At 40.3% G+C, this 27213-nt stretch overlaps 1 protein-coding gene across 1 annotated transcript in view; it reads right to left on the bottom strand.

Annotated features, from left to right (window-relative positions):
• Positions 1 to 1138: 1138 nt before the first annotated feature.
• Positions 1139 to 27213, bottom strand: part of RFX6 (regulatory factor X6) — a 46652-nt gene continuing 20577 nt past the window's right edge. Inside the window, exons 8-20 of the mRNA XM_030554240.1 lie at positions 22715 to 22792; positions 22510 to 22623; positions 20073 to 20122; positions 18619 to 18778; positions 17587 to 17731; positions 15966 to 16075; positions 12545 to 12662; positions 11204 to 11326; positions 9113 to 9322; positions 6347 to 6859; positions 4645 to 4863; positions 2139 to 2141; positions 1139 to 1980 (exon numbers count right to left, since the gene is read on the bottom strand). Coding sequence (XP_030410100.1) covers positions 1805 to 1980; positions 2139 to 2141; positions 4645 to 4863; positions 6347 to 6859; positions 9113 to 9322; positions 11204 to 11326; positions 12545 to 12662; positions 15966 to 16075; positions 17587 to 17731; positions 18619 to 18778; positions 20073 to 20122; positions 22510 to 22623; positions 22715 to 22792 — 2019 coding nt within the window. The 3' untranslated portion in view covers positions 1139 to 1804. The remainder of the gene's footprint in view (positions 1981 to 2138; positions 2142 to 4644; positions 4864 to 6346; positions 6860 to 9112; positions 9323 to 11203; positions 11327 to 12544; positions 12663 to 15965; positions 16076 to 17586; positions 17732 to 18618; positions 18779 to 20072; positions 20123 to 22509; positions 22624 to 22714; positions 22793 to 27213) is intronic.

Below are 27213 nucleotides of genomic sequence, written 5' to 3'. Positions count from 1 at the left end.
GCCCCTTAAATCTGGGAAATTTGCATTTATGTCCAAATCTGAATGCTGTGGCTTGAGACCCTTTCTGTGGGATACTGTCTAGGGTTGCCAACCTTCCAGGATTGTCCTGTAGTCTCTGAAATTAAAGGTTAATTTTTAATTAAATATTATGTCATGTGATGAACCCTCACGGATTTCATCCAGTCAAAATGGGGGACTGTAATACTGTCTCCTCTTAAATTTATATGATGACAGGTTAGTGTTATGTGTTTATTCCCACCTAATGGTGCCCCAAGAAGGGAGCGTCTTTAGCACCTCCCCTCCATTTGTTAAACATTTGAATACCTTATTTTTCATTGCATTTGTAGCCCATTTCAGGACTGATACGTGGTTTGCATGCGTCTGCATCTGTTCTTTGCTCTGTTCATGTGTAGGAACAGATGCTCCAATAAATCCCTTCCTCCATTCACTGTTGAGCCCCCTTTCTATAGAATTTTTGAAAATGCTGGATGTAGAGGCTCATGAGCTGGGCCAGCCCTAGACCAAATGGTGCCCCCCGCCCCAAGCCTGGCATCCCAGGTTGCTTGCCACTAAATCCAGCTCTGCTGCCTGCCCCCTCCACAAACACTCCTACAGAATTGTGACCCTTTTAAAGGGAGAGTTATTAAAGCATAACTGGAGTTTTGCAATGTTTTGATCATCTCCACTACATTCATGCTGGGTGCACAGAGCCCTAGCCAAATGCCCACTGAAGACAATGACAGTAATTCCATTAACTTCAATCAGCACTGGATTGAACCCATACAGCACAAAAATTTTCAGAATTCCAGGAGATTTTGTGGCACAGTTTCCATTTAATTTCAGTTATCTGGCAACAATATCAGGCAATGGTATGAAATATTTAGAGGATAATGTTTGCAGTCCCTAAAGGTGGGATTTAAATAAGAAAGGTGTTGAAAGTTTTATTATTACACCTCTACCCTGATATAACGCTGTCCTTGGGCACCAAAAAATCTTAACGCATTATAGGTGAAGCTGCGTTATATCGAACTTGCTTTGATCTGCCGGAGCGCGCAGCACCCCACCCTCACCCCTGCAGAGCACTGCTTTACTACATTATATCCGAATTCGTGTTATACTGGGTCATGTTATACTGGGGTAGAGATGTATTATTTTAAAAGAAAAAATTGCCCTATAACATGACTAATTCTTGTGGACTCTAACTTTAACATAAGTAGGAGCATAAGGCTCTAAGCATTTGAAATTGACATTTTAATGAACAACAGTAGAAAACTTAAGAATTTTTGATTTAGATTGATTTGAAGCAGTAAAAAATTGACCTTGTAAACATTTCCATAGGAGGTAGAAAAAATACATTTGACTATTTGTCAAACAAGAGAAAGTAAACAGTGACTCTGCAATCCTAATAAATAACAAGCATCACAGGCATTAAATAAACAATTTTTATACAAAAAAGGTTTACATGAAAGACTGAAGCGGTGTATTTAATAAATTAAAAATGGGAATAATTGTTTCTTCACAGATGAGACGTGTTTGCAAGAATCATTGGTTCCTTCTGCTCACTTTGAAGTTATGACTTCAGAACCGCATTGACGATGACAATTTCTGAGCAATTCATGTGCAGGACACAATCTGAATACAGCTTGTTTTCTGTTTGGGCGTTAATATCTTCAGGATAGGTTCCTTAAGACCAATTTTTAATACTTTTTCATCCCAGTCATTGATGGAATTTGACGACTAACAAAACCATCAGAGGCTAGAACTGGAAAAATGTAAAAAAAAAACAACAAATGCCACTCCTAATTCAAGTGCCTCCAGCAGCAGCTCCCATGAAGACAGTGTTGATTGGTGGTAAAGATGACACCATCTCTCTATTGGGCTGTCCGTGGGAGTCCAGCGTTTCCTGAGAAGGATACTGGTTAGAAGTTCCGTACATGCACTGGGAGGAGGATGTAGATATTGCAGTTTGCATATTTGAAGCTATGAAAAGAAAGGAAAGTGTCACTGCACATTTTCTGTTTGATTCTCTCTATCTTATTATACAGTTTACTTTAATTAGATAAAAGCCTAAAGTATTCAGACATGCCACCTCCCTAAACATGGGTAATGGGGGAAGGAAGGGAGGCTGAAATCTGAACCCACTCTGGATTCAGATATGAATTTCCCAAATGGCTCCCCTCTTTCTAAAGGGACAACCTAAAATCCCAGATCTGAAGGAACATCCCTGAATTTTTAGGATGTTACAAATCCAGCTGAACTTCACAGTAGGAGCCCAACTCTAACACAAGGCATGTAAAATGAAGCATGTTTGCTATTCTTCTTCCTCCCCCATCTAGCATCAGTCATTCCAGTATTGACTCTTAAAGGCTTGTCTACGCTTACAGCACTGCACCAGTGCAGCTACGCTGCTGTAACGCTTAGTGAAGATGCTACCTGCACCAATGGGGAAAGTTCTCCAGTCAGCTAAGTTGCTAAGTTGACTGGAGAAGTCTTCCTGTCAACATAGCATGTCTACACCAGGAGTCTGGTTAGTACAACTGCATCATGGAAAAGCCACACCCCGTGAAACGTAGTTATACCAACATAAGGTGATAGTGTTGACCAAACCTCAGACTTCATCACTGCCTCTCGATGTAAAAAAATCAAACCTTCCAGCTGCCAAATATCACAGGACACAAAAGGCTCTTGATGAGGACAATCCCTGGAGTGTTTTTTCCATGCTGAAGTTTCTCTTAAAGAAGACAGCCAGCAGTGGAAGTCTCCAGAAGAACCATAGTTCAACTCTGTTTTGGGATTTCTTTGTGACTGGCACAGGTAATACAGCTCTTTAAGAAGTTATTGCAAGGAAAAGAACAAGGGCACAGTTAAGTGGCAGGATGAGTGGGCAGCTGCCCATTCCTAGATTTGGGGAATCATTTTTAGTCTGACTGTCTTGGCCAAATTGTTGCTCACGCTTATTAACATGATTGTTCTCACAATCAGGAGACTGTATGTGTCAATAGCAAATTAAGTGTTTTCAGATTTGCCGACAGGGATATCTGACTGGCATGTGCATCCACAGAATTAGTGCACAGTTCCACAAAATTTTTTGCATATTTCAAAATCATGGCCCTTTTAGTCAAAACTAGTTTAACTAGCAGACAGACGCAGCTCTCCCAGAGAAAGTGGACAAGGAGGAGCCAGAACGAGAGATGGGGCAATCATAGTCATATTCAACCACGTGTGGAGGACAGCCATGAGCATTTCAATATTGTTAAGTCTTGAATATTGCTAACCATTAAAAAAGGGAACATCACCAATAAAAATTATCAAGACTCAGGCTGCAATGGTTTTGGAAACTTCAAGAAAAGGCATGCTCTAGTATAGAGTGCAAGTGACATGTGATTAGGGCTAAACAGAAAACAAATTTCCTGAGAGCATCTTTGAGATTTAGAAAAAAATTCCCATCCTAATTGGGACAACAAATCAAAATCTCCTCAGAAATTTTCAAGAACTGTCAGAAATATTTTTCAGTTTGAGTAAATGAAAAGATTTCATCATGATAACATCAAAATATTTTGCCTGAATGTCAGTCTTCCCCCACCCACATTTTAAACCTTTTTAAAGTGTAAATGACTAACATTTCTAAATGAAAAGTTATTTCGACTCAGAAATCTGAAACTTTTTGTTTTGAATGTCAAAATTGGATATTTTGGCAATTTAGAAACTTTTCCCCAAAAATGTTTGTGTTATTGTCATGTGAATTCATAAATTCATAGATTCCAAGGCCAGAAGGGACTACTATGGTCATTAAGTCTGACTTCCTGTACAATGCAGGCCACAGAACTTCCATAAAATAATTCCTAATGAACATTTTTTAGAAAAACCTCCAATCTTGATTTAAACATTGTCAGTGAGAATCCATCACAACCCTGGATAAATTGTTCCAGTGGTTAATAACTCTCATCGCCAAAAAATTACGCTTTATTTCCAGTCTGAATTTGTCTAGATTCAACTTCCAGCCATTGGATTGTGTTATACCTTTCTCTGCTAGACTGAGGAGTCCATTATTCAGTATTTATTCCCCTTGCAGATACTTACAGACTGTAATCAAGCCACTCTCAACCTTCTCCTTTTGAGTTGGGAGATTCACTGAAGCTTGAACAGTTTCAGTTTCACCCAATTGGCATTTTTGAACCAAAAAAACTTCCAGTTCTACACATGATTTGTCTAAAATAGAAGACATTATTCTTGCATCTGTTGCAGTTTATTGCACAAGATATGCAGAAAAGTGAGGAAAGGAAATCAAATAGCTGGGGTCTAGAAGCAAATACATATTATGTATATAGAGTCTAATTATGCTGTGATTTACATCCTCGTTGCAGTTCTTCTGACCCCATTAATAATATTGAATCAAAAATGAGGCCTTGTATAATGCAGCTGACTTCCATGAAGTTAAAGGAGGACGAACTAGTCCTTTATTCTTAATATTTACCTTTCCAAACACCTTGGGATCACACAGTTCTCACTCTGGAAAAACTCACTGACGTCAGTGGATGTTTTGCCTTAAGTGAGGACTACAGGATTTGGCAAAGGTGTACAGATTACACTGTATTAAGGTGTTACCAGGTTCATAGTGCTTGCTTGATCATCAGAGGTACTTACTTATGGGGGTCCGACAGACTATTGAAGATGATGAATCTGTATAGTATGAGCCTGCCTGTTTTCTTCCGTTGTCATCTAAGATGTTGAGCGGGTCATGAATGTCATTGTATGGCGGCAGTGATCGAATGCTGCTTACACTACTGATTACAGAAACATGCTGATCCACCATTGAGCCAAGTCTGTGGGATTCTGGGTAGTTTATGTTGTTTCCATAGTATCCTATTGACAGGAAAAAACAAAAAGTAAAATAAAATAACTGCATAAAAAAGAAAGGTTGCTCTAGTGGCTTAACTGCATGATTGGGAGTCAGAAGATCTGGATTCTACAGCCATCTCTGTTAGTGCCTATCAGCACGACCCTGGGCAATCCATTACCCCTCTGTGCCTCCGTTTCCCTGTCTGTCAAATGGAAGTAATAGTACTTCCCAGGAGTGCTGTGAGATTTCAATTAATTAATGCTAGTAAAGTGCTTTGAGAACTACTGACAGATCATGCTCTTGAAGTGCAAAAATGGAGATGGGTCAAAACCAAACGCTTGCAACTGAACCAATTGAATTTTAGGTGGTCTAGGATTAGCATCTCCAAGTTGAAATACATTGTTCCAGGTCAGCTCCAATCCAGAAGGGGCCAATTTTCTGGTTCCGGTCAGGCTGTAGAGAAAAGCTAACTAGAACAGCCACTCTTACAAGGATTTGGTACTGTGGAATGCAAACCAAACCACTAACTTTTATGCGGCCTTGAATTCAAACTTCAAACCCTAGCTCAAATATCTGGATCTAGTTCCAAAAACCGCATCTTCATTTTCTATTTATCCTTGTTTTGTTCTCATGAATATGTATATGAAAAGCTAAACAAGGATTATTTATAGAACTAATATAAATTAGCTACAAGTGACTGGTTGTAGTCATTATGCCATAATAAATCCATTATGTAAAATCCACTTCTTTTAAGTTTTCCCTAACTAGCTACGGTAACTTAGTGAATTCATTGGCACACAGCTTATTAAACATTAAGGCATTATCAATGTGCAATGAAGAGAGAAGAGAATCTAAGAACTTGCCCAAGGTTTTGGCACAGAGTGAATCTTTCACTGTAAAGTCAGAATCAATCCTATCTCATCCACAATTAAGTAGTCACAGGAGCAACTACTCAGCTTCATATCCCTAATTCAGTTATGCCCCTTTGAAAATTTGACCCATAATAGTAAATAGATTTTGAAATGTATGGTCAAGAAAAAATACAAGGAAAGAAAATTCTAATTATAATGGTATTGCATATGTGCTGTGCCTTTCATCCTGAAGGACCCCAAATCACTTCATAAACTGATTGACAAGTCACAGTCCCAACAGGAATCATTTCACTGACCACATCTCTGGGGTGGGACATGGCCACTGTTTTAAGTTCACAGCAATCCACACTAGGACCAAAATTCTGAATTGCAACTGCTTTAAGCCACTTCTGTTTTGCTATCTGTGCCACCCAGGTATCCCCCTGGGCAGTAGGAATTGGGAAATCAATCCTCAAGTAAGTAGTTACACTGGCTTTATAGCTGCTTTGTGTCATCAAAGCAGTGGCAACCAGTCAGGGTGCACAGGAGGATAGAAGTTGTGAACAGGAACTGAAGAACACCTTATGAGCAAGTATTGCTTCTGGATATAAATAGATAGTCCAAGAGAAAGGAAGATGCTTATAAAGATTAATACCATTGGAAGCATTAGGGGGATATGTTGCTCCTGGACAGGCAGCAGACACTGAATTGCTCAGGAAATTGAAGCTCCCAGTGTTCAAAAACTGCATATTGTGTGTATCCTGTGTAGTCGAGGAGGGACCGTAGTTGGAGGGAGACCTGGGATTGTATGGAGATACAGCACAACTGCTACTGAAGTAGTCTCTGGAGAATTGCTGCTCACTCAAGGCTGCAAATCGACTGTGCTCTGCCCTGTGGTGATAAACTCCTGAAGGGGTAGGGGTCTGGGGCTTGAACATGGCCTGGTAGTTGGAATTGCTTCCATAATAGCTCTGATTGGTTTGTGACAATGTCTGGTAAAGGGACTCTGAATAGGAAGAGCAGTGTGAATGTGTGGATAACACTGGGCCTACACTTGGCGGTCTCCCAGCCATTGGACCCTGGTTGATAACACTTCCTCGATTGGCCATGGCTGGGGAAATTGGTGGAGTCATCAGATGACCAGAGCTTTGAGAGAGCTCCAGCTGACCTGAAATAAACAAACATTAGTGTTAGGTAGCGTTCATGCTGTGATATTCTCAGATGCTGACTAGAGTGGGCTTTTCTAAAACTGTATATATAACACAGTGGTGAGTGTGTGTTATGGGTTCCCCACTATGCTGCTCTGCAGAGGATCTGGAGGCCCTCAGTTCAGTCCCTGGTGTGTTGGCCAACATGGCAGCTATCACATTAAATGGTGAGGGGGGCACCTCTGGTATTCAAACTGCTGTGGATCTCAAATGTTTGAGACAATGATGCTTCTACCCACTGCTCAAAGGAAGCTCCTCTTGAGCATCTGAGGTCCACAGTGGTGCCTCCACTTAATGTGACAGCCACCCTCTACTGGCTAATATACCAGGACTGAACTGGGAACTCTAGAGCTAAAAGCATGAGCTGCTCCAGCCCCAGCTCCAGAGCAAATACACTGCAGCTAGTGACTGTAACAACTCATATCCTCTGTGAACTGGCTTCGAGGGGGACCCATAACACAACCACCAGTTGATTACAAAAAGTTTACACAATATTCTCCCCCCTTTAGTAACTATAGACTCAAAGAGCAATGGTATCAGTAAAAAGAAGAGCCTGATGCATAGAACCACAGAAATGTAGGGCTGGAAGAGACCTTGAGAGGTCATCTGACCCAGCACCCAGAGCTCAGGCAGGACCAGTGTACAAGACAATCCCTCACAGGCATTTGTCTCACCTGTTTTTAAAAACCTCCAGTAAAAACCTCCATACCCTCCCTTGGAAGCTTATTTCAATGTTTACCTATCCTTATAGTTAGAAAGTTTGTCCTAATATCTAACCTAAATGTCTCGTGCTGCAGACCAAGCCCATTATTTTTTCTCCTACCTTCAGTGTACATGGAGAACAATTGAGCACCGTCCTCTTTATAACAGCCCTTCACAGTTTTGAAGACGGTTCTCAGGTCACTCCTCAGACTACTTTTTTTTAAGACTAAAACACGCCCGACTTTTTTAACCTTTCCTCAGAATTCAGGTTTTCTAAACCCTTAATCATTTTGTAGCTTTCTTCTGGATTCTCACCAACTTGTCCACATTTTTCTTAAAGTGTGGTGCTCAGAACTGGACACATTACTCCAGCTGAGGCCTCACCAGTACTGCATAGAGCAGAACAATTACATCCTGTGTCTTATATAATGACACTCCTGTCACCCCAGAATGATATTAGACTTTTTTTTGCAATGGAATTACATTGTTGACTCATATTCAATTTGTGATCCATTATAATCCTAGATAATTTAAAGTTATTTGAGTTATTCCCCATTTTGTAGTTGTGTGATTGATTTTTTTCTTCCTCTGTGAAGTACTTTGCACTTGTCTTTATTGAATTTCATGTTGTTGAAGTCAGACCAATTCTCCAATTTGTCAAGGTCATTTTGAATTGTAATCTTGTCTTCCAAAATGCTAGCAACCCCTCCTAGCTAGGTGTAATTCACTAATTTTATAAGCATACTATCTACTTCACTAGCCAAGTCAATAATGAAAATATTGAATAGTACTGGATCCAGGAAAGACCCTTGCAGGAATCCACTTCATAAGTCCTCTGATAACTGCTCTTTGAGCAAAGGTGCCAACTCTGTGGGTGCTCTGGGGCTCAAGCACACACACACAAAAATAGGGGGTGCTCAGCACCCACCAGCCATAGTGGCTCTGCTGCCCCAGGGCTGGCCGTCAATCAGCTGTTCGTCAGGTGCCAGGGCTGGGTGCCAATCAGCTATTCGGTGGGCCCCAGGGCTGGCTGTCAATGGGGGAGTGGCTGGTTGGAGGTGTTTGGGGGAGAGGATGGAGATGAGCGAATGACGGGCAGGAGGACGTCGGGGGAGGTGGCAGAGCGGGGGAAGGAAGAGGTGGAGTGAGAATGGGGCCTCAGGGGAAGAGGCCTAGCAGGAGCAGGGCCTTGGGGCAGAGTGGGGGTGGAGCACCCAGCGGGAAAAACAAAAGCCAGCACCTGTGTCTTTGAGTCTTTCAATCACTTTATAGTAAATTCATATAGACCACATATCCTTATGAGAATGTCATATGGGAATGTGTCAAAAGCCTTACTAAAATCAAGATATATAATGGCTACAGATTTCCTCTTATTAATAATCCTGTCAAAGCCAATAACCCTATAGAAGAAGGAAATTAGGTTGGTTTGCAATGATTTGTTCTTGACAAATCCATGTTGGCTATTCCTTATTACTCTATTATTTTCTATATGCTTAAAAACTGATTAATACCTGTTAGCTGCATATTTTCACTGTCCCCGGTGGAGAAGGGATTCAAGCCAGAATATAAACTGCTGTGCTGGTTGGCTGACAATGACACATACGTTTGCTCTGCAAGGCACTCATTTTTGACTGAAGTGTCACTAGGAAGAGTAGCAGCTTTGTTGCGGTTTGCTAGGAAGCAAGAGCTTGGTGATGCGGTAAAGGCAGCTTTACTTGCATCTGGAAAAGTATAAGAAAATTCTTGATTGTTGTTGTTGTATACATATAGAACACATAAACTCACTGTCCATGTACATCAGCATGTGATGTCCATGTACATCAGCATGTACATCAGCATGTGAACTGGCTGATGAGAACACAAGGGGCTTATTAGTGATTCATTAACATTGTTTGGTCACTTATTTTAAAACAAAAATCCTACAAAGCCTTCAAATTTTACATGGTCAATATATGCAACTTTATTAGTGTCTTCCCTGCTCAAATGCCTTTCATTGCGTTCTATGTCCATAGACCTACATCGTAACAGAAGAACTGCTCTTAAATGAAGCAATACCAGTAATTATTTGGGTCAAATTCACCCCTCTGGAAATGTCATTGAAGTATGTGGAAACACTCCAGCCATGAAGTCAATTGAGTTACACCAGGAATGAATTAGGCTCATAACATTTAATCCTTAATCATATGGAAAGGTGGAGAAGGGGAGTTCAAAAGCCCATAAAGCTCATACATTTTATAGATTTGCCTGGCAAAAAGTACTTGTTCTCTTCAGTACTTCTCAAGTTCATCGCACACCATGGGAAAAGCCTGGCGCCAGTGAAGTTAATGGGAGTTTTGCTATTCTCTTCAATGAAGCCAGGATTTCACTTCAGGTCCTCAAGTTTCACCCAAGTGCCCAAGTTGAATGCAAATTTTGCATAGCACAGAACTCTGTAAAGCTGAATAAGAATAATTTTAAAAGGCCAGTTTCCCCCCTCAGATTAAATCAATGGGAACTGCTTGTATCAAAGAGCAGAATTTGACCATCAAGAAACAAAAAGCTGAAGACTGATTTCATTTAGACTGGTGTAAATCCAAAGCTACTCCATTGAACCCAGGACTTGGGATTTATATGGTGTGAATGAGACCTGAATTTGGTCCAAATGCAATTTCTTGAGCTTTACTCAGCTTTATTCACCTCACAGCAAAGTGCCTGGAGTATGATAAAAGTGTCAGTGTTGATGTAGAATGATAGCTGTGAATGTTTAAAATGCTCTTTTAAAATTCCCTTTGGGCCTTTGCTCATGTTAATACTTCACCAGGGGTACATTTACCCTGGAATAAAAGACCTGCAACATGGTCGCAGCCAGCCTGAGTCAGCTGACTCGGGCTTGTGGGGCTCAGGCTGTGGAGCTAAAAATTGCTGAGTAGACATTTTAGGCTTGGGCTGGAGCTGGGTTCTGGGACCCTCCCCCCTTGCAGGGTCCTAGAGCTTGAGCTCAAGTCTAAGCCCAAATGTCTACATAGCAATTTTCCAGCGCCACAGCTGGAGCCCTGCAAGTCCGAATTAGCTGACCCAGGCCAGCTATCAGGGGCGACTCTAGACATTTTGCTGCCCCAAGCAGGGCGGCATGCCACGGGGGGTGCTCTGCCGCTCACCGGGAGGGCAGCAGGCGGCTCCGGTGGACCTCCTGCAGGCATGCCTGCGGAGGGTCCGTTGGTCCTGAGGGACCCTCCACAGTCACACCTGCGGGAGGTCCACTGAAGCCACGGAACCAGCGGACCCTCCGCAGGCATGCTGCCAAAGGCACCCTGCCTGCCGCCCTCGTGGCGACCGGCAGAGCGCCCTCCGTGGCATGCTGCCCCAAGCACGCGCTTGGCACGCTGGGGCCTGGAGCTGCCCCTGCCAGCTATGGGTGTTTAATAGCTGTGTACATGTACCCTAAAGGTAAAATAAGGCTCCAGTCCTGTAAAGACCTTACCTTTAAGCTTATGGGGAGTCCAGCTGGAGTCAGTGAGACAACTCGTGTACTTAAAAGTTAAGTATGTGCATAAGTATTTTCATGGGCAGGACTTAAATAAATAAATAAGAACAAAAGGAATGAAACGTAACCATCAAGTTACCCAAATTCTTCATATACTTGTCCAACAGATTCTGGAGTTCTTGTTCTTTGTCATTGTTGAACTGGGTCTCCATGGCTAGCAGGATGTACTCATCTAGTAGCATACGGATCAAATGAAAAGAACCTTGGGAGGGGGGGAGAGAAGAGAGAGTGTAGCAAAATTATCTTTGCGACCATCTCTCAACACTTTACAAGAAGCAAGTGAAACAAACAAATAATTGTTGGACTTTAAATGACCTGCCAAGACCAACAAGAAATAGTGCCTAACTTCTCGCTCTAATCTCTGTTTGCACTGGCCCACCTAGCTCAATATGTTTACTGTCCTGTAGGCTATTTGGCCACTAATTACATCAAAGAAAAATACTGATGAAAGTGAGACATGCTTTATACATGAAGAGGGCACACACTGGAGGTAGATAAGGCTGCACTCCGCTAGAATGAGCCTGACTCTGCTCTATTTCTGTTTGTCTTGTACTAAATAACCAGACAATGGTCGACAGAGTCTTGGAGCTGATTTCAAGGAAACACCACATTTAAAACAGATCTCCCACTACAATCTTTTCAAATATCCTTTGAATGAAAGCTAAAAATTTAACACCCAATACAGAGATCAGTTGAGAAATGATGTGCTAACTGTAACGTGATTTTTCACTTCATGCTGAAAAAATTTCTAATTTGGAAATATCCGTTTTGAAGGATGTTAAAATGTTAAAAGCTTCAAAATATATGAAGTGTGAACTTGAGACCTTAAAGCAAATAGTAGCAGGATGTTGTGTTTGATGTCTATTATCCCAGAGCTAAGCCATAAAGATATTTTGCTAAATTCCTTGTAAATGGCTTGATGTGAAAAACAATTATTTTTGCCAAACTGATTCAGATGCATTATTCTCATTTAAAATCACTTATCTGGACCTCTTATCTTGGGGAATATGATTGTGTATTTTACTGCCAAGTTAAATAATCATAATATTACCTTGTTCTTACATAGCACATTTAATCATTATTATTAGTGATATTATTATTGTTATTTAGATCTCAGTACTTTACAAAGGAGGTCAGTATCATTATCCCCAGTTTACATATTGGGAAATTAATTCCTAGCACTAGCTCAAAAATGACAAAGAAATATCAAACCTTTAAAAATTGATATTAATCCTAGGGTACCAACTAATTACTGCTAAGAACGCTGTTTAAAAATGCAGTTGGCAATGTATGTAGTATAATCGTTTGGGCTCTGGTCAGAGAAACATTAGCCAGAAGACAATTCCACATGCTTGAGAAGTCTGGATAGCATGCCAAGCAAGTAGTTCATAAAGGAGGGGTTTAATAAAGCCCAAGGTACCAAAACTTGATGCGTTGTTTAGGGTGAGATTATGCATCACTCGGGCACCAAAAAAGCTCCACTTGAGAAGGAAATCTTGAGCTCTCTTCTTCAGTGACCTCCCATTTTGTTTGCTTGCCTAAAAGAGAAAGGAAGAAACAGGACTCTATATGTAAACTACGTTGACTCCTACTTACAGGGAATCTTATTCAGCTTCTGCATGAGGCCACACAACACAGCAGGGGGGACAGGAAAGTGGTGTGTGCTTGGCAGTTCCCAGGATATCTTGGCCAGTCTGGCAGGACAGTTTGGCTGCGTGAGACACGCTCTGCAGTGCACATACTTAGTACTTCAGAAAGGAGTAGTGTGTGCTTTCTCTAGTGCAAGCGGGCTGGGGATCCGGCCATGCCTCCCCTGGGGCTGTGATATGCTGGATGGTGTTTCTGCTGGGCTCCTGTCCTAGCACTCAAGATAGTAATACTGCTCTACACATGTATAGATAGAGAGGAAAAAACTCTTTGCACTGTATAATGCCACATACAAACAAAGAGGTGAAATTGGTCCCTGTACTTTAACTTCATATGTATAATATTCAGTGGGCCTTCTCTCTTGCCAAACAACAAAATGGTGTATCTAGTATCCTAACTCTGGGGCTTTTAATACTAGCGGCTCATTGTTGTCACTTCACCCTGACAGGGCTTTGCTCCATGTGCTACCATTATAACCTGTCACTTCTGCAAACAGAAAGAAGCGGTGTTGTGAATTTGACAGTGACTGCACTTTAACATGAACAGAAGGTAGAGGGCAATGGGAGGATTACGTGTTCTGTAAATGATTAGCTCTGACTCAACTAATCTCAGCTCCTACAGGAGACTGTTGGTTGGGTTTGTTTTTTCCTAACCCTGGGAAAACAACCCTGGAAGCCAGACCTGTTTGCCTTTGTATCATATTACATAATAGATGCTAAAGGGGGGATGATCGCCTATCTTTTCTGCCTTCCTTGTTTATCACTGATTGTCTAAAAGAAAATCCCGCACCACATTTTAGATTGTAACAGTCAAATTCTGCCTTCAGATAAGAGGGCTCAAACCTCACTTAAATCAGTGGGAGTTGTGCATTTGTGTATATAAGACAGTAAATATCATAATACTACTCTATAAATCCATGGTACGCCCACACCTTGATTACTGGGTGTAGTTCTGGTCGCTCTGTCTCAAAAAATATATTACAATTGGAAAAGGTACAGAGAAGGGAAAGAAAAATGATTAGGGGAACGGAACAGCTTTCATATGAGGAGAGATTAAAAAGACTGGGACTCCTCAGCTTGGAAAAGAGATGACTTGAAGGTATACGACAGTGATCTCTAAAATCATGAGTGGTGTGGAGAATGTACATAAGGAAGTATTATTTACCCCTTCACATAACACAAGAATCTGGGGTCACTCAATGAAATTAACAGGCAGGAGGTTTAAAACATAAAGGAGGTACTTCTTCACACAATTCAGTCAGCCTGTGGACATTGTTGCCAGGGTATGTTGTGAAGGTAAAAACTATAACTGAGTTCAAAAAAGAATTAGCTAAGTTCATGGAGATAGCGCTATCAATGGCTATTAGCTAAGATGGTCATGGCTGCAACCGCATGCTCTGGGTGTCCCTCAACTTCTGACTGCCAGAAGCTGGGAGTGGATGACAAGGGATGGATCACTGTTCTGTTAATTCCCTCTGAAGCATCTGGCATTGGTGACTGTCAGAAGACAGAATAGTGGGCTAGAGGCACCATTGGTCAGACTCAGTATGGCTGTTATATTATCTGAGGGTTGAATTCATCTCTAAGGGCTCTATTCAGCATTGTACTTAATAATAACAATGCCTAGTTCTTATATAATGCTTTTTATCAGTAGCTCTCAAAGTAGGCCAATATCATTATCCCCATTTTACAGATGGGGAAACTGAGGCACAGAGAAGGGAAATGACTTGCCCAAGGTCAACCCACAGGTCAGTGGCGGAATCAGGAATTGACCCCAGGTCTTCTGAGTCCAAGTCCAGTGCTCTAGCTACTAGATCACACTGCCTTCCTTTAACATACCCACTTACATTAAGGAGCTCAGTATGATGACAGAAGATGTTAGCATTACAAACCATTATATTTTCAAACAAAAATAATAGAAAAAAGTTCCTCTCTCACTGAAAAGGCTTGATTTGGTGTTTGACTTGAGATCAGTGATCTCACTATCACCTGAAGCAATGAATTTTCCTCATCTCTCTGTTCTTCTAGATGCTTATGAGTCACAAACTAGGATGTCATTTATTATTTCAGATATAACCTGGAACTCTGAATGCAAGTCTTGACAGGCAAGGAAGACCCAAATTTAAACTATTTTGTTTTGAAAATATACATGTGTTTGGTAACAGACAAGCATAACGATCTTAATTTAACTGTACACAAATCTTTACTCTTATTCAGAGCTGGCTCCAGGCACCAACAAAGGAAGCAGGTGCTTGGGGTGGCCAATGGAAAGGGACGGCACATCTGGGTCTTTGGCGGCAATCAGCGGGGGGTCCCTCAGTCCCTCTCTTCTTCTTTGAGCTGCCGTGCTGAAGTGCCTCCAAAGAGGAAGAGAGGGGGCAAAGGACCCGTTGCCAAATTGCCGACAAAAAATGAAGCAGCGCGATTGAGCTACCACTGAAGTGCTGCTGATCAACTGTATCTTTTTTTTTTCTCGCTTCATTGCTTGGGGCAGCAAAAAAGCTGGTGCCGGCCCTGCTCTTATTATTTTAAATTTGCTTTGCAAAAGATTTTTAATTCACTATAAAAAATAATTCCCATCAAAATCTTGAGTAATACTAGTGCACTCAGCCTAAAATCACAGTGAGGCACTTTCCATGCGGTCATTCATTTCATACAAGAAATTCATCTGCAGATTAGCCACTGCTGATTCCATCTATTACTTTATCTTACACCACACAATGTCACTCAAATATCATTTAAAAAGAAACAAAGATCTGCATCTCTGAGGACCAAATCTTGCTCACATTCATTTGAGCAGTCCCACTGGTGTCATATATACAAAGGTAAGGTGTGTATCTTTTGTTTATTTTTACATCATTATGGAAGTGCTGATTTCAATGTCATAGTCATATATAATTGAGGTTTTCATATATGAAACACGGGATTTTCAGAAGCACTGGCTTAACTCTGACTTTATTGGAGCAGATCCTCAGCTGGAGTAAATTATCATAGCTCCATTGACTTCCATGGATTGATGACAATTTACACCAGCTGAGGATGTGTCTCACTGAAAAGTCATTGTCTTCAAGGAGAGCAGTTAGCCCAATGCTGATTGCTTTTGAAAATCCGATCCTTGAAGTCAGTGGGACTTTGCTTACATGATTAAGGGGAGCAGGATCTGGCCCTGAATCAGACAGAGCAGTTGAAAGGTACCTTGATAACCCTTTGCTCAACCACAGTATCCAACCATTCAATAAATGATTCCACAGTGGCATTCTTCTTTAGCAGGTCCTTCAGTTCTTGGAACACTGTAATAGAGTCATCTACCATGTAAAAAGGAAAACACATAGTTGCTCGCTCCTCTGAATATGAGAGAAAGCCACTCACCAGTCATTGACAATTTTGTAGCATGGAAAGGAAAGGAAAGAATTAGAGCATTGAAAGAATGGAAAATTCACCAAGGAAGCAAACATTCTCATTTGTTAGCTTTTTTGTTTTCGTTTGTTTGCTTGTTTTGTTTTAAAAAGCTCTTCCACATTGCAAATTATGGGAGACTTTAAGAAAATGGAGAGTTTTCTCATAAAATAAAATCACACACTGAGATACTGACATTTTTCATTAGTTTCAGGATCTGTTCTTGGAACCATGTCTAATTCTAAATTTAACAGGACAAAGAACAGCTTTATCATACTGTAATATGGGTGATCGAAACAATGGATGACTTTCACTGTGGTTTAGGTTTCTCTGACTTCTTAGGTTCTCGACAGCAAAACTAAGCTACTAGCCCTTCCAAGGTTCTCCTTTTCTAGAAAGTGTCTCTTTACCTGTCCAGTGAATTCCCAGCTAATCTCTCTTTCCACTCTGCTAGTAGAGCAAGAACAGAAAGGAAAATAGTAAATAAATAAAAAGAGAACAAAAAAGCAATTAAGGTGAAAATATGACTAGATTGTGAGGCATTTTTTAATAAAAGAAAGAACAACATATACTTTGTTCAACCTTTCATGATCAAAGTAACAAAATGTAGAACACAGATGCTGTTGCTCTCAATTCTGCCAGTTTTTGACCAACATGCTCCTTAAGTGATTAAAAAGTTTCTTTTGTCACCACATTGTATATTCAGGCACTGAGGAGAAGGTGGCTAAATCCCTTTATTCTGAGCCAGTAGCTATAAGAACAGGTAAAAATAAATAGAAAAACGATTGTGTGAAAAAATTCAATTTTTTTTTGCTGTTTCCATTATCTAGTTTTTGTGACATTGTCTAGGATATATTTACTGACATTTTTTATTTTAGAAAAAAGGCCATTTTCAACAACAACAATGTAATCTAGCTCTAGTAGTTATTAAATAAAGCTACAATTATTAAAGATGCTTTTAGATGTGTTTCTTTAGAACCCTTATGCCCTATCTTCACTATCAAATGAGCTGTTAAAGAGACATTTTTCAGAAACTAATCAGCTGTGTTGACTTGTGCAGATGGTGGCTAACTTTTAAAAAGAGTTCTGACAATTATCAGATAACATAGATATCGTTTTCTGAACCACCATTTAAAAAATGTCCATTTGGGATGCCAATAGCTGACACAACTGTGTTAAATCATTTTCAAGATTGATATTTGCTTGCAGAATTTGGTAAAAGCTTCTCCTTTTGTTGGACACATTGGGACCATTTAATGGCTTTTTTAAAAATTCTGGAGGTGAATCCTGAATTAGCATAGGAAACTCAAAACCTGTAAGTGCAAAGACATTTTCCTCAGTCCATCTTCACACTAACTATTTAAGCATAAAAATGCAAGATTTTTTTTGTATTTTACAAAATATCTTACCACAGACTTACATTCAGTGTAGACTTCCCCATCAGATTCCATGCTTCCTGAGACTGTGAGAAGAGCTTGAGACCCAATGCTATTCAAATCTACCTTCTCAATATCAGCCACCATGGAATTCACCACATGCTGATCAAAGAGGGCTGGTCGGGCAATCTGCAAGAGACCATAGGGTTAAATACTAAAATCTGCACCAGTGGAAAGAACTGAATAATTTGTGGAAGAGGAAGGATCGTGAGCTCTTTCCTTCCTTTTTTTCAAGGCTGAGGAATGATATGGCTTTTTCATGATTAGATACCACAGCAAGAATACAATTATTTCAACATTCACCAAATAGAACTGCCATAACTGAGTCAGAATTGATTCAAACTCCATATTAACTAACTCTTAGCCTTCCCCTTTCTTAGTTACATATACATTATAATACTTTGTTCTACTGAAGTGTCTTCCATCAGAGACTCTCAGAGTACTTTTACAATTCCACTGCGATGTTTCTATTGTCTTCATTTTACATATGGGAAAACTGGGGCACAGAGAAATTATATGACATGTCCAAGGTTACACAGGAAGTCTGTGGCAGAGGCAGGAATAGAATCCTGTGTCTTAACCACAAGATGATGCTTCCTCTGATATAATACATCAGATAATAAGATGATGGTATTTCATAATTGTGAATGACTGCATGTTACTGGTACAGAGCTAGCACCACTTACATGGGTAAATCACAAGTTAATCCAAAAGGTGATGAACTCACTAACCATTGCATGGAGAAAGTCATCATGGGGAGAAAGATCATTTGATACTTTCCACTTTGAGAATAAACAAATACCCTTTTATTCCACTTCATAATGTGCTTGCCAAAGCATGGAAGGATTTGCAAAGAAAAATCCTGTGGGGATTACAGTGTTGTCACCTGAAATGGTAGCAGACTCATGGGTCCAATGACTATAGCTGGTCAAAAAAATGGGAAGATTTTTCATTAACCTTTCACTCTACAGTGTTTTGTAGTGATTCAAATTCTCATCCTGGTCTCCAAAGCTTACCTGAGCTAGGTGTAAGAATGATGTCTGTCGTTTCAGAGAGGAAACAAATCTTCGTGCAATAGGCAGTTTCTTATCTGCCAGAGCTTCTGGTAGATTTTCCAGAGATGAAACAACCCACTGTTCCCAGTTTTTAGCAAAAGTTCTTATATCTGCCAATAAACTACAATAAAAACAATATATTAAAGAAAGGTCAACATTATGATAAAACATTGCATTGCATCAGTTTAAGGGGAACAACTTGAATAATGAAGGCCATCAGAGACAACAGCAGCACATAGACTTACACAGACAAATAATCTCCAACAATTTTTTCCCCCGAGGGAGAAAAACAGAGAGGATCTACTTATAACAGATACTAGTCACATTCTTAAGGCATTGTTGGCAGGTACTTAGATATCATGATGATGGGTGTGATGCAAGAACCATGATAGTATTCTGAAAATAGTGGAAATTTAGCTTTTGTCTCACATAACCAGCATTTTCTAGTCTCCTTTGTCTTCAAAGAGCCTTCACTCAACCTATCTGCCTCTCCAGCGACTGCCCCATCTACCTTCATCCCCTTCTCTTCCCCTTCAGATTCTCTTCCCCAAACTGGCTACTTTGTGCTACTCAGGTAGTATGAAGGAGCTGGAATCTGGCCTCAGCTGACCAGCTGAGAGCTCCTCTTTCAACTAGATGGTCTAGCTAACTCTTGGGATATAGGCCATGGCAGGAGAATGGCAGAGACATACAAACTGTTGCCTTGAATGCATTAACTCGAGCACAGCTAGCGGGAGTCTGTCTACTCACACTGGGAATCACACTTCCCAGATGCAGTGTAGACGTACCCAGAGGTATCATACTCAACTGATATAAATTAGAGCAGGCCTGAGGCTGCCATAATTCTGTAGGTGGTAGAAATTGGCACCTAGAATAAGGGCCATAACTGGCTCCTTGACAGCTCTCTCCTCACCACTCTCCTAGGAGCTTGGTGCAAGAGAAGATCTGTCCCGCAGTGGCAATAGTGATTACAGGCCTAACCCTGAAACCCTCAGTCATCTGAGTAGTCCCACTGATTTCATAGGGCCATCACATAAATAAGGGTTTGCAAGGCTAGGCCCTATAATTGGAAATTTTAAAATGGCATCATCATTCAGTCTACTTTGATTACAACTGTAATGTGAAAAACAGCAGCAGAAACAGAGAGCAACATACCAATAGAGTCAGATTTGAAAATATTTTGGAAAAAATACACACAGATCTACAACTATACAGTCCATCAGTTCAGGTTGTATTTTGTTCTGTACTGTACCATTTTAGAAAGGTCCTTGAAATTAATGTTGTAATTGAGTAAAAGTCTTCTAAGCTTAGAATTCTATCGTAACATTGACTGTTCACTCGATCCCTCTTTGGAGCATTTGATTGCCTAACAATTACCCAGACTATACTATTATTAGTAACTGTCAAGTACCCACCTTTCTGGCATTTCTTGCATTGTTGCAGGGATGAGTACATCTGTGAGGACCTGGAACAAGGTAATAGAAAATTATTTTACACCTCCACTGTCAACACATTCATACAAAGAAAATTTAACTGCTGGGAAATTTAATTCCTTTTGTAAGTTCCTGGAGGACACTTCCATTTACACCTCTTTGAATCTTTCCTCGTGACTCTTAAGAAAAAAAATCCAGGTAATGAGAAAAGAACTGGACATTAAAATAGGGGTCTCTTTCCTTTGCTAGTTTTGGATATTTTAACGTAAAAGTTGAAGCTCACGGCATTTTCATGTTTTCTTATCTGCTGCCTTTATTCTGATCAAGGGAGGCACACCCAGTTAGTTATAATAATGCATTTCATAGAGGTCTGCACCAGATATGTCTCAAAAATTCCCCCGTTTTTGTCACACTCGAGATTATTGTTATGGAACCAGCTGGTAGTGTTAAACTATGTTAACACTATGGACAGGAAGCATTGTTTGGGAGTTACAGGAGAGCTGGGTTCAATTTCCGGCTGTCACAGACTCTTTCCATGGCCTAGGGCAAGTCAGTTTGCCTCAGTGAAATGGGGTCACTGATACTTCCTTTTCCTGCTCTTTGCCTCTCTTGACTATTTAGATTCTTTGGGGCAGGGATTCTCTCTCACAATTTGTCTGTAGAGCACAGAGCCCTGCTTCTATCTTAGAAATACCTTAGGTACGTGTATGGTCCACATCACTACAGTATCTAACATGGCTCTGTAGACACTGTAACTCAGGCTGGACCTCAGGTTCTGAAGTCGAGGGAGGGATGCTGGCTCAGAGACTTCCTGCATAGAAATACTCTAAATGACTTGCCTAAAGTCACACAGGAAGTCTGTACTGGCGAAAGGACTTGAACTCAGGTCTTCCAAACCCTAGGCTAGTGCCTCTAAGCATTGGACCATCCTTCCTTTTGTATGGGTGGAGCCCAGAGGATTTTCAGGGTCTGGTGCAGGTCCCAGGACTCAACCTCAAGTAGGGGTTTGATGGGGGGCAGGATTCTAGTCCCTTGGTGGAACAATTGGGGTGAAACAGCACTGAATATCATCTTCTCTGATGGGTTTTAATTAACTGGCTCAACACAGGATTTCTTATATGTCAGATAATAAAACAAAATTTGTTTCTACTAATAATAATGCTAGTTTATGTTGACAATTGTAATGCCAAGAACACCTTTAATTCTTGAAAGTGAGAACTAGGGGAAACGACATAGAAGGAATAGCAAATTTTTTAATGTGATGACATTTTAGGGAATTCCACTATTCCAGATTTTGAATTTTGTCCTTTTAGTACTTTTTTCCCTTTTAGCTCAATCTCAGTTTAATTTGTAACCAATACTTATGGAGATACTATGTTTTTAAGCAGAAAACCCACGATGAACTCAAGGCACAACGTGTTCTATATCTGGAACTGATGTTAAGTGGCATAGTCCAAGAGCAGTAATTCATATCTTCATATTAACCTCCTACACTTTTTATTGATTTCATCAATTGACATGAATCTAAAATTTGCTGCTCAGTTTGCTGCTTGATACGCTTCTATGAAATGCTTTCCCTGCATCTTGTAGATTTTTTTCATATTTTTATCCAGTGAAGAAATGAAAATAAATTATAATAAAAGACGCAGTGCTAAGTAGGCCCAAACCTTTCCATTTGCCACAAACACTACTTTTGATGTTTTCTGATTTCCAGTAGCAACTGTGAAACCTATCAGGAAGATAATGATAATCCTTTGTACTTATGTGATGTCTCTTATCTGAGGATCTCAAAGAGCTTTACAGCTATTAATTAAGTAAAGGCCAGATTTTAAAAAGAGCTCAGCACCCAACAGCTCCCACACAGGTGTCTGAAAGAGGCTATTTCCATTTTACAGGTGCTAAAAAGTTGAATCAAAGAGAGATAAAATACCAAATGCTAAGGGTCTCCCTCAGGCCTGGTCTCCACAAAGTTTTTAGACTGATTTAACTATTTCGATTAGGGGAGTGATTTTTTCCCCCCAAAAAACAATGAAATAAATACCATTCCTAATATGGATATCAAAATACCGGTATAAAAGTTTTTATCCATGTCCTACTCAGACAATGAAGTTACTGTGTATTTCCTTGAGTAAAACCTGAGTAAGAATCTCAGGATTTTGTCCTAAGGAACCTACTCAATATCACACTGCAAGTAGGTAGCAGAGAAGGGAATGAAGTCAGTACAAATTCTGCTCTGCAACCAGTTTTATGCTAATGATTATAGTGAAGTTGCTGCTGATGTACAGAGGTGTGATGGAGGGGAGTCAGGCCTCAGGAATCTTCTTGTTCTAACTTTTGCACTGTATTTTTACTCAAACACCTCCTGTTAAATAGCTGTAGATTGACCCAGATTATCCACACAACCAAATGCTTAACTCACCTTGTAGAGTATTGAGTCACAAACACAGAAGATGTCAATGATAACAGGATTTTCAAGCAGGGGAAGAAGATGGTCAGGCATTCCTTGCCAAAAATGTAGTAAGAAATGCTGAATCTGGGGAGAGGAAACAAAACACAGAGACAAAACATGTCTTTTCTGCTACCTATGCCTATATAACCAAGAATGTGTATTCAAACAGCCTCACCTCTTCAAAGTTCCCATTAATTGCATTGTCAAGGACACACTGACAGTGTGTTTTGTACATCATGATAAGGGTATCTACCTGTTTTGGAAGACAGAAAGATTAAATAGGATCTCTTACCACTCTCCTTTAGTGCTGTGACAAAGTAGGTTTCTGCTGTCTTTTGCTGGCATTGAAGTACAGTATATCAACCTTCTAGTATAAAAGGAATGAAAGTGCATGACCTTCAGAAAACTGTAGGTATAGCTCTAGAACTGATAACAATGAAAGAGGCTCCCATCTCTAATTCTGCATCAATACTTTTAAGGCCCAATCCTGTATCAGATGTGCAGAATATATTTTGAAAGTTTACATAGTCAGCTGCCAGTTTACCCAAGTTAGGGGTGAAGTAGACCCACATATTTGAAAGTAGGATTAATTCCCAAGAGTAGTACAAGTTAATCATTAGGCTACTATAGGCGTCTAGGAGTGTTTTGAAACATCATTGGGTGGACAAATGGGGAAAAAAGCTGTCAGTCACTGGGTCAAAGTTTAATCATCACCTTTCAAGAGCAAAGCTTTAAAGAGCAGAATTTTCCTTTCATCTCATGCAGCTGATTCATCTCTAGTGTATTGCTCCTTGATTTTAATGGGATTGCAGAGGTGTGACTGACAAAGGAATTTGTCCCAGTGTCTGAAAAATGGGTAATATTTGTAACTAGAGTTGTGCAAAACATTTCCAAAGAAGCCTGACCTTAAACAAAGCTTACCTGATCATCCAGATTCAGAGAAAGTTTGCTACGGTTTGTGAAACTTTCCAAAATACCAAGGCCCAGATTGAATTCAGGTTTTCATGGTTTCAGTTAATTGCAGTTAACTCATGTGATTAACTTAAAAAAATTAATCACAATTAAAAAAATCAATCGTGATTAATCACATTGTTACACAATACCAATCGAAATTTATTAAATATTTTGGATGTTTTTCTACATTTTCAAATATATAGATTTCAGTTACAACACAGAATACAAAGTGTACAGTGCTCACTTTGTATTTATTTTCATTATAAATATTTGCACTGAAAAAATGATAAACAAAAGAAACAGTATTTTTCAATTCACCTCTTACTAGTACTGTAGTGCAATTTCTTTATCCTGAAAGTGTTACTTACAAATGTAGGTTTTTTTGTTACATAACTTTACTCAAAACCAAAACAATGTAAAACTTTAGAGCCTACAAGTCCACTCGGTCCTACTTCTTGTTCAGCCAATTGCTAAGAGAAACAAGTTTGTTTACATTTACAGGAGATAATGCTCCCCACTTCTTAATTACAATGTCACCTGAAAGTGAGAACAGGAGTTCGCATGGCACTGTTGTAGCTGGCATCACAAGATATTTTTGTGCCAGAGGCATTAAAGATTCATATGACTCTTCATTCTTTGGCCGTCATTACAGAGGACATGCTTCCATGCTGATGAAGTTCATTAAAAAAATAATGCACTAATTAAATTTGTGACTGAACTCTTTGGGGGAGAATTGTATGTCAGTTTTACCTGCATTCTGCCATATATTTCATGTTATAGAAGTCTCGGATGATGACCCAGTATAAGTTGTTTGATTTAAGAACACTTTAACAGCAGATTTGACAAAACTCAAAGAAAGTACCAATGCGAGATTTCTAAAGATAGCTACAGCACTCGACCCAAGGTTTAAGAATCTGAAGTACTTTCCAAAATCTGAGGGGGATGAGGTGTGGAGCATGCTTTCAGAAGTCTTAAAAGAGCAACATTTTGATGCGGAAACTACAGAACCCGAACCACCAAAAGAGAAAATCAACCTTCTGCTGGTGGCATCTGACTCAGATGGTGAAAATGAACATGCTTGGTTCGCAATGGTTTGGATTGTTATTAAGCAGAACTCATCATCAGCATGGAAACATGTCCTTTGGAATGGTAGTTGAAGCATTAAGGGACATATGAATCTTTAGCGCATCTGGCACATAAATATCTTGCAACGCCAGTTACAACACTGTCGTGCAAACTCCTGTTCTCACTTTCAGGTGACATTTGTAAACAAGAAGCATGCCACATTATCTCCTGCAAATGTAACAAAACTTGTTTGTCTGAGCGATTGGCTGAAGTAGGACCAGGTGGACTTGTAGACTCCAAAGTTTTACATTGTTTTATTTTTGAATGCATTTATTTTTTGTACATAATTCTACATTTGTAAGTTCAACTTTCATGATAAAGAGATTGCACTACAGGACTTATATAAGGTGAATTGAAATATACTATTTCTTTTGTTTTTTACAGTGCGAATATTTGTAATAAAAAATAAATATAAAGTGAGCACTGTACACTTTGTATTATGTGTTATAATTGAAATTGATATATTTGAAAATGTAGAAAACATCCAAAAATATTTAAATAAATGGTATTCTATTATTGTTTAACAGTGAGATTAATCGTGATTAATTTTTTCTATCATGTGATTAATTGTGGTTAATTTTTTTAATCGCTTGACAGCCCTAGTTTCTGCACATTTTTGGTGTAGGGAAGAGAGGGGAATGTGCCAAGAGAAACAAAAATAAAAGATGTGTACAGATCACTTTGTGAAATGAACCTGCTGACTTTCACACAGCTACAACTGGAGGATGAAAGGGAGAGTCAACAATGTATTCACAGAATTCTGTGTAGAAATTTATAATTTTGACAATTTTTCATCAAAAAAAATCAAACGTTGAAAATTTCAACCCAGTTTAGTTGTAACACCTAATGCCAGCTTCTACACCTTCAGAATCTCCACTCACTTAAGTTTCTTAGCATTTTAACTATCTATCTGTGTAGGTTTTTATAGCAGCTCCCATCACCATGGTATCTGAGGAGCTTCTGGGCATTGCCTTCACGTAAAAAACCTAGAAAGGGTGATCCTATTCTATCCTTTTCAGATACTATTTGAGCTCTGTTCTGGACCTGTAAACATTTTCATAGCTCTCCAGCTGTCTTGGATTCAATATTTGTTTCCTCCCTGTCTCCAAGAGTCAGACTATGATACAGCAGTCAGTAAGAGTCTGTCAACACAGCCAAAACAGTGCCCATGGCTTCAGCACAGGTTTTGATGTGGTTATTACCTGGCTAGCTCCATCTGCAGAGGCTGAACTAGGCTGTATTACAGCTCATTTTAACCACAACTGAGAGCCTGTCTACAGAAGAAGTTTTCACTGGTTTAACTTAAATTGATTTAAACTCTTAATATCATGGGTGGTGAGTATCATAGGCTGTGAGAGGATGTGTCTACCCAAACAGCCAGGCATAGCCCCGCCCACGCTCTGCCCCAGTCCCTCTCCTGCTTCCCTCTCCGCAAATCGGCTCTTCCCATGTGCAGTGGGGCTGGCGCTGGGGCCACGCATCCCACGTTCCCAGCATTCCGGGGCTGGAGCTGTACTGCCAGCTCTATGGGCGCTCCAGGGGCTCGGGACGCTCTGGGGCTGGGTGCACTAGCCTGGGGAGGGGGCCAGTGGTGGCAGTGGGGGCTCTGGGCTCCAGCGGGGGCGGGTGTGGAAGGGGCAGGGTTGGGGGCTAGTATCCCCAGGCCAACGGTTCACATGCTGCCCATGCTCAATACAACTTCCCAACTGTAGCAAACATATTTTTCTTTAGCCAAAAAAGCAGCTTGGGAGCTTCTGCTTTATTGTTGCCCTGAAAGGAGTCAAAGTGGGGCAGCAACAGCAGGTCAGAGGGAGCAGGCCAGTTGAGTATGCCAGGCGCCCCCTGCTGCCCTCAGACACTGCTGTTACAAGAGTGGTCTATACATGAGAGACATCTATCCATACATACATAGTTAGCTAATGGATTATATGCTAGTAGGTGGCGCTCAACAATATATAGCACAGGTCTTGGATTTTGCAGAGGACCAATAAAACTTGTTGTGCACTGCAAATGGCTTCTTACATGTCGCTCTTCATAACAAAGGCACAAGGTCTTTCAAGGCCTCCACTCCTTTCCCTCTTCCAGAACAAGTAGGCATGAGCCTACCAGCTCCTCCTCTGAGGGGATGGCTCAGAAGGGGGATGGGCAGCATTGCAACAGCCAGTCAGTGGCCATTAGGGTCTCAGAAAGCCTTCAGAGACCTCTAATCTTAGTACAGCAGCCACCAACTTGGCCAGGACTGAACCAGCAACTTTCAGAGTTTACAGCTTGCACTAAAGATCTAAGCTCTGCAATTTAGGGTCCTTTTAACAGATTCATATCCTACATGGATCAGACACATCATACATGTGCTGTAGCCCACAAAAGCTTATGCTCAAATAAATTTGTTAGTCTCTAAGGTGCCACAAGCACTTCTGTTCTTTTTGCGGATACAGAGTAACACAGCTGCTACTCTGAAACCTATCATACATGTACTAACCCCTGGGCTATGTATGCAGAACTGTTTATTGGATGGTTAAAGTGCACATGGGGATGGGGTAATATTGTGTATTGACTTGTAAAATTCACAATTTCTAATGTACACTGTGTTGTTCT

The sequence above is a fragment of the Gopherus evgoodei genome, chromosome 3 (genome assembly GCF_007399415.2).
Source record: "Gopherus evgoodei ecotype Sinaloan lineage chromosome 3, rGopEvg1_v1.p, whole genome shotgun sequence".
NCBI classification, from domain to species: Eukaryota; Metazoa; Chordata; order Testudines; family Testudinidae; genus Gopherus; species Gopherus evgoodei.
Note: the sequence above shows the minus strand (reverse complement) of the source record. Positions and strands in the feature narration are given on the sequence as shown.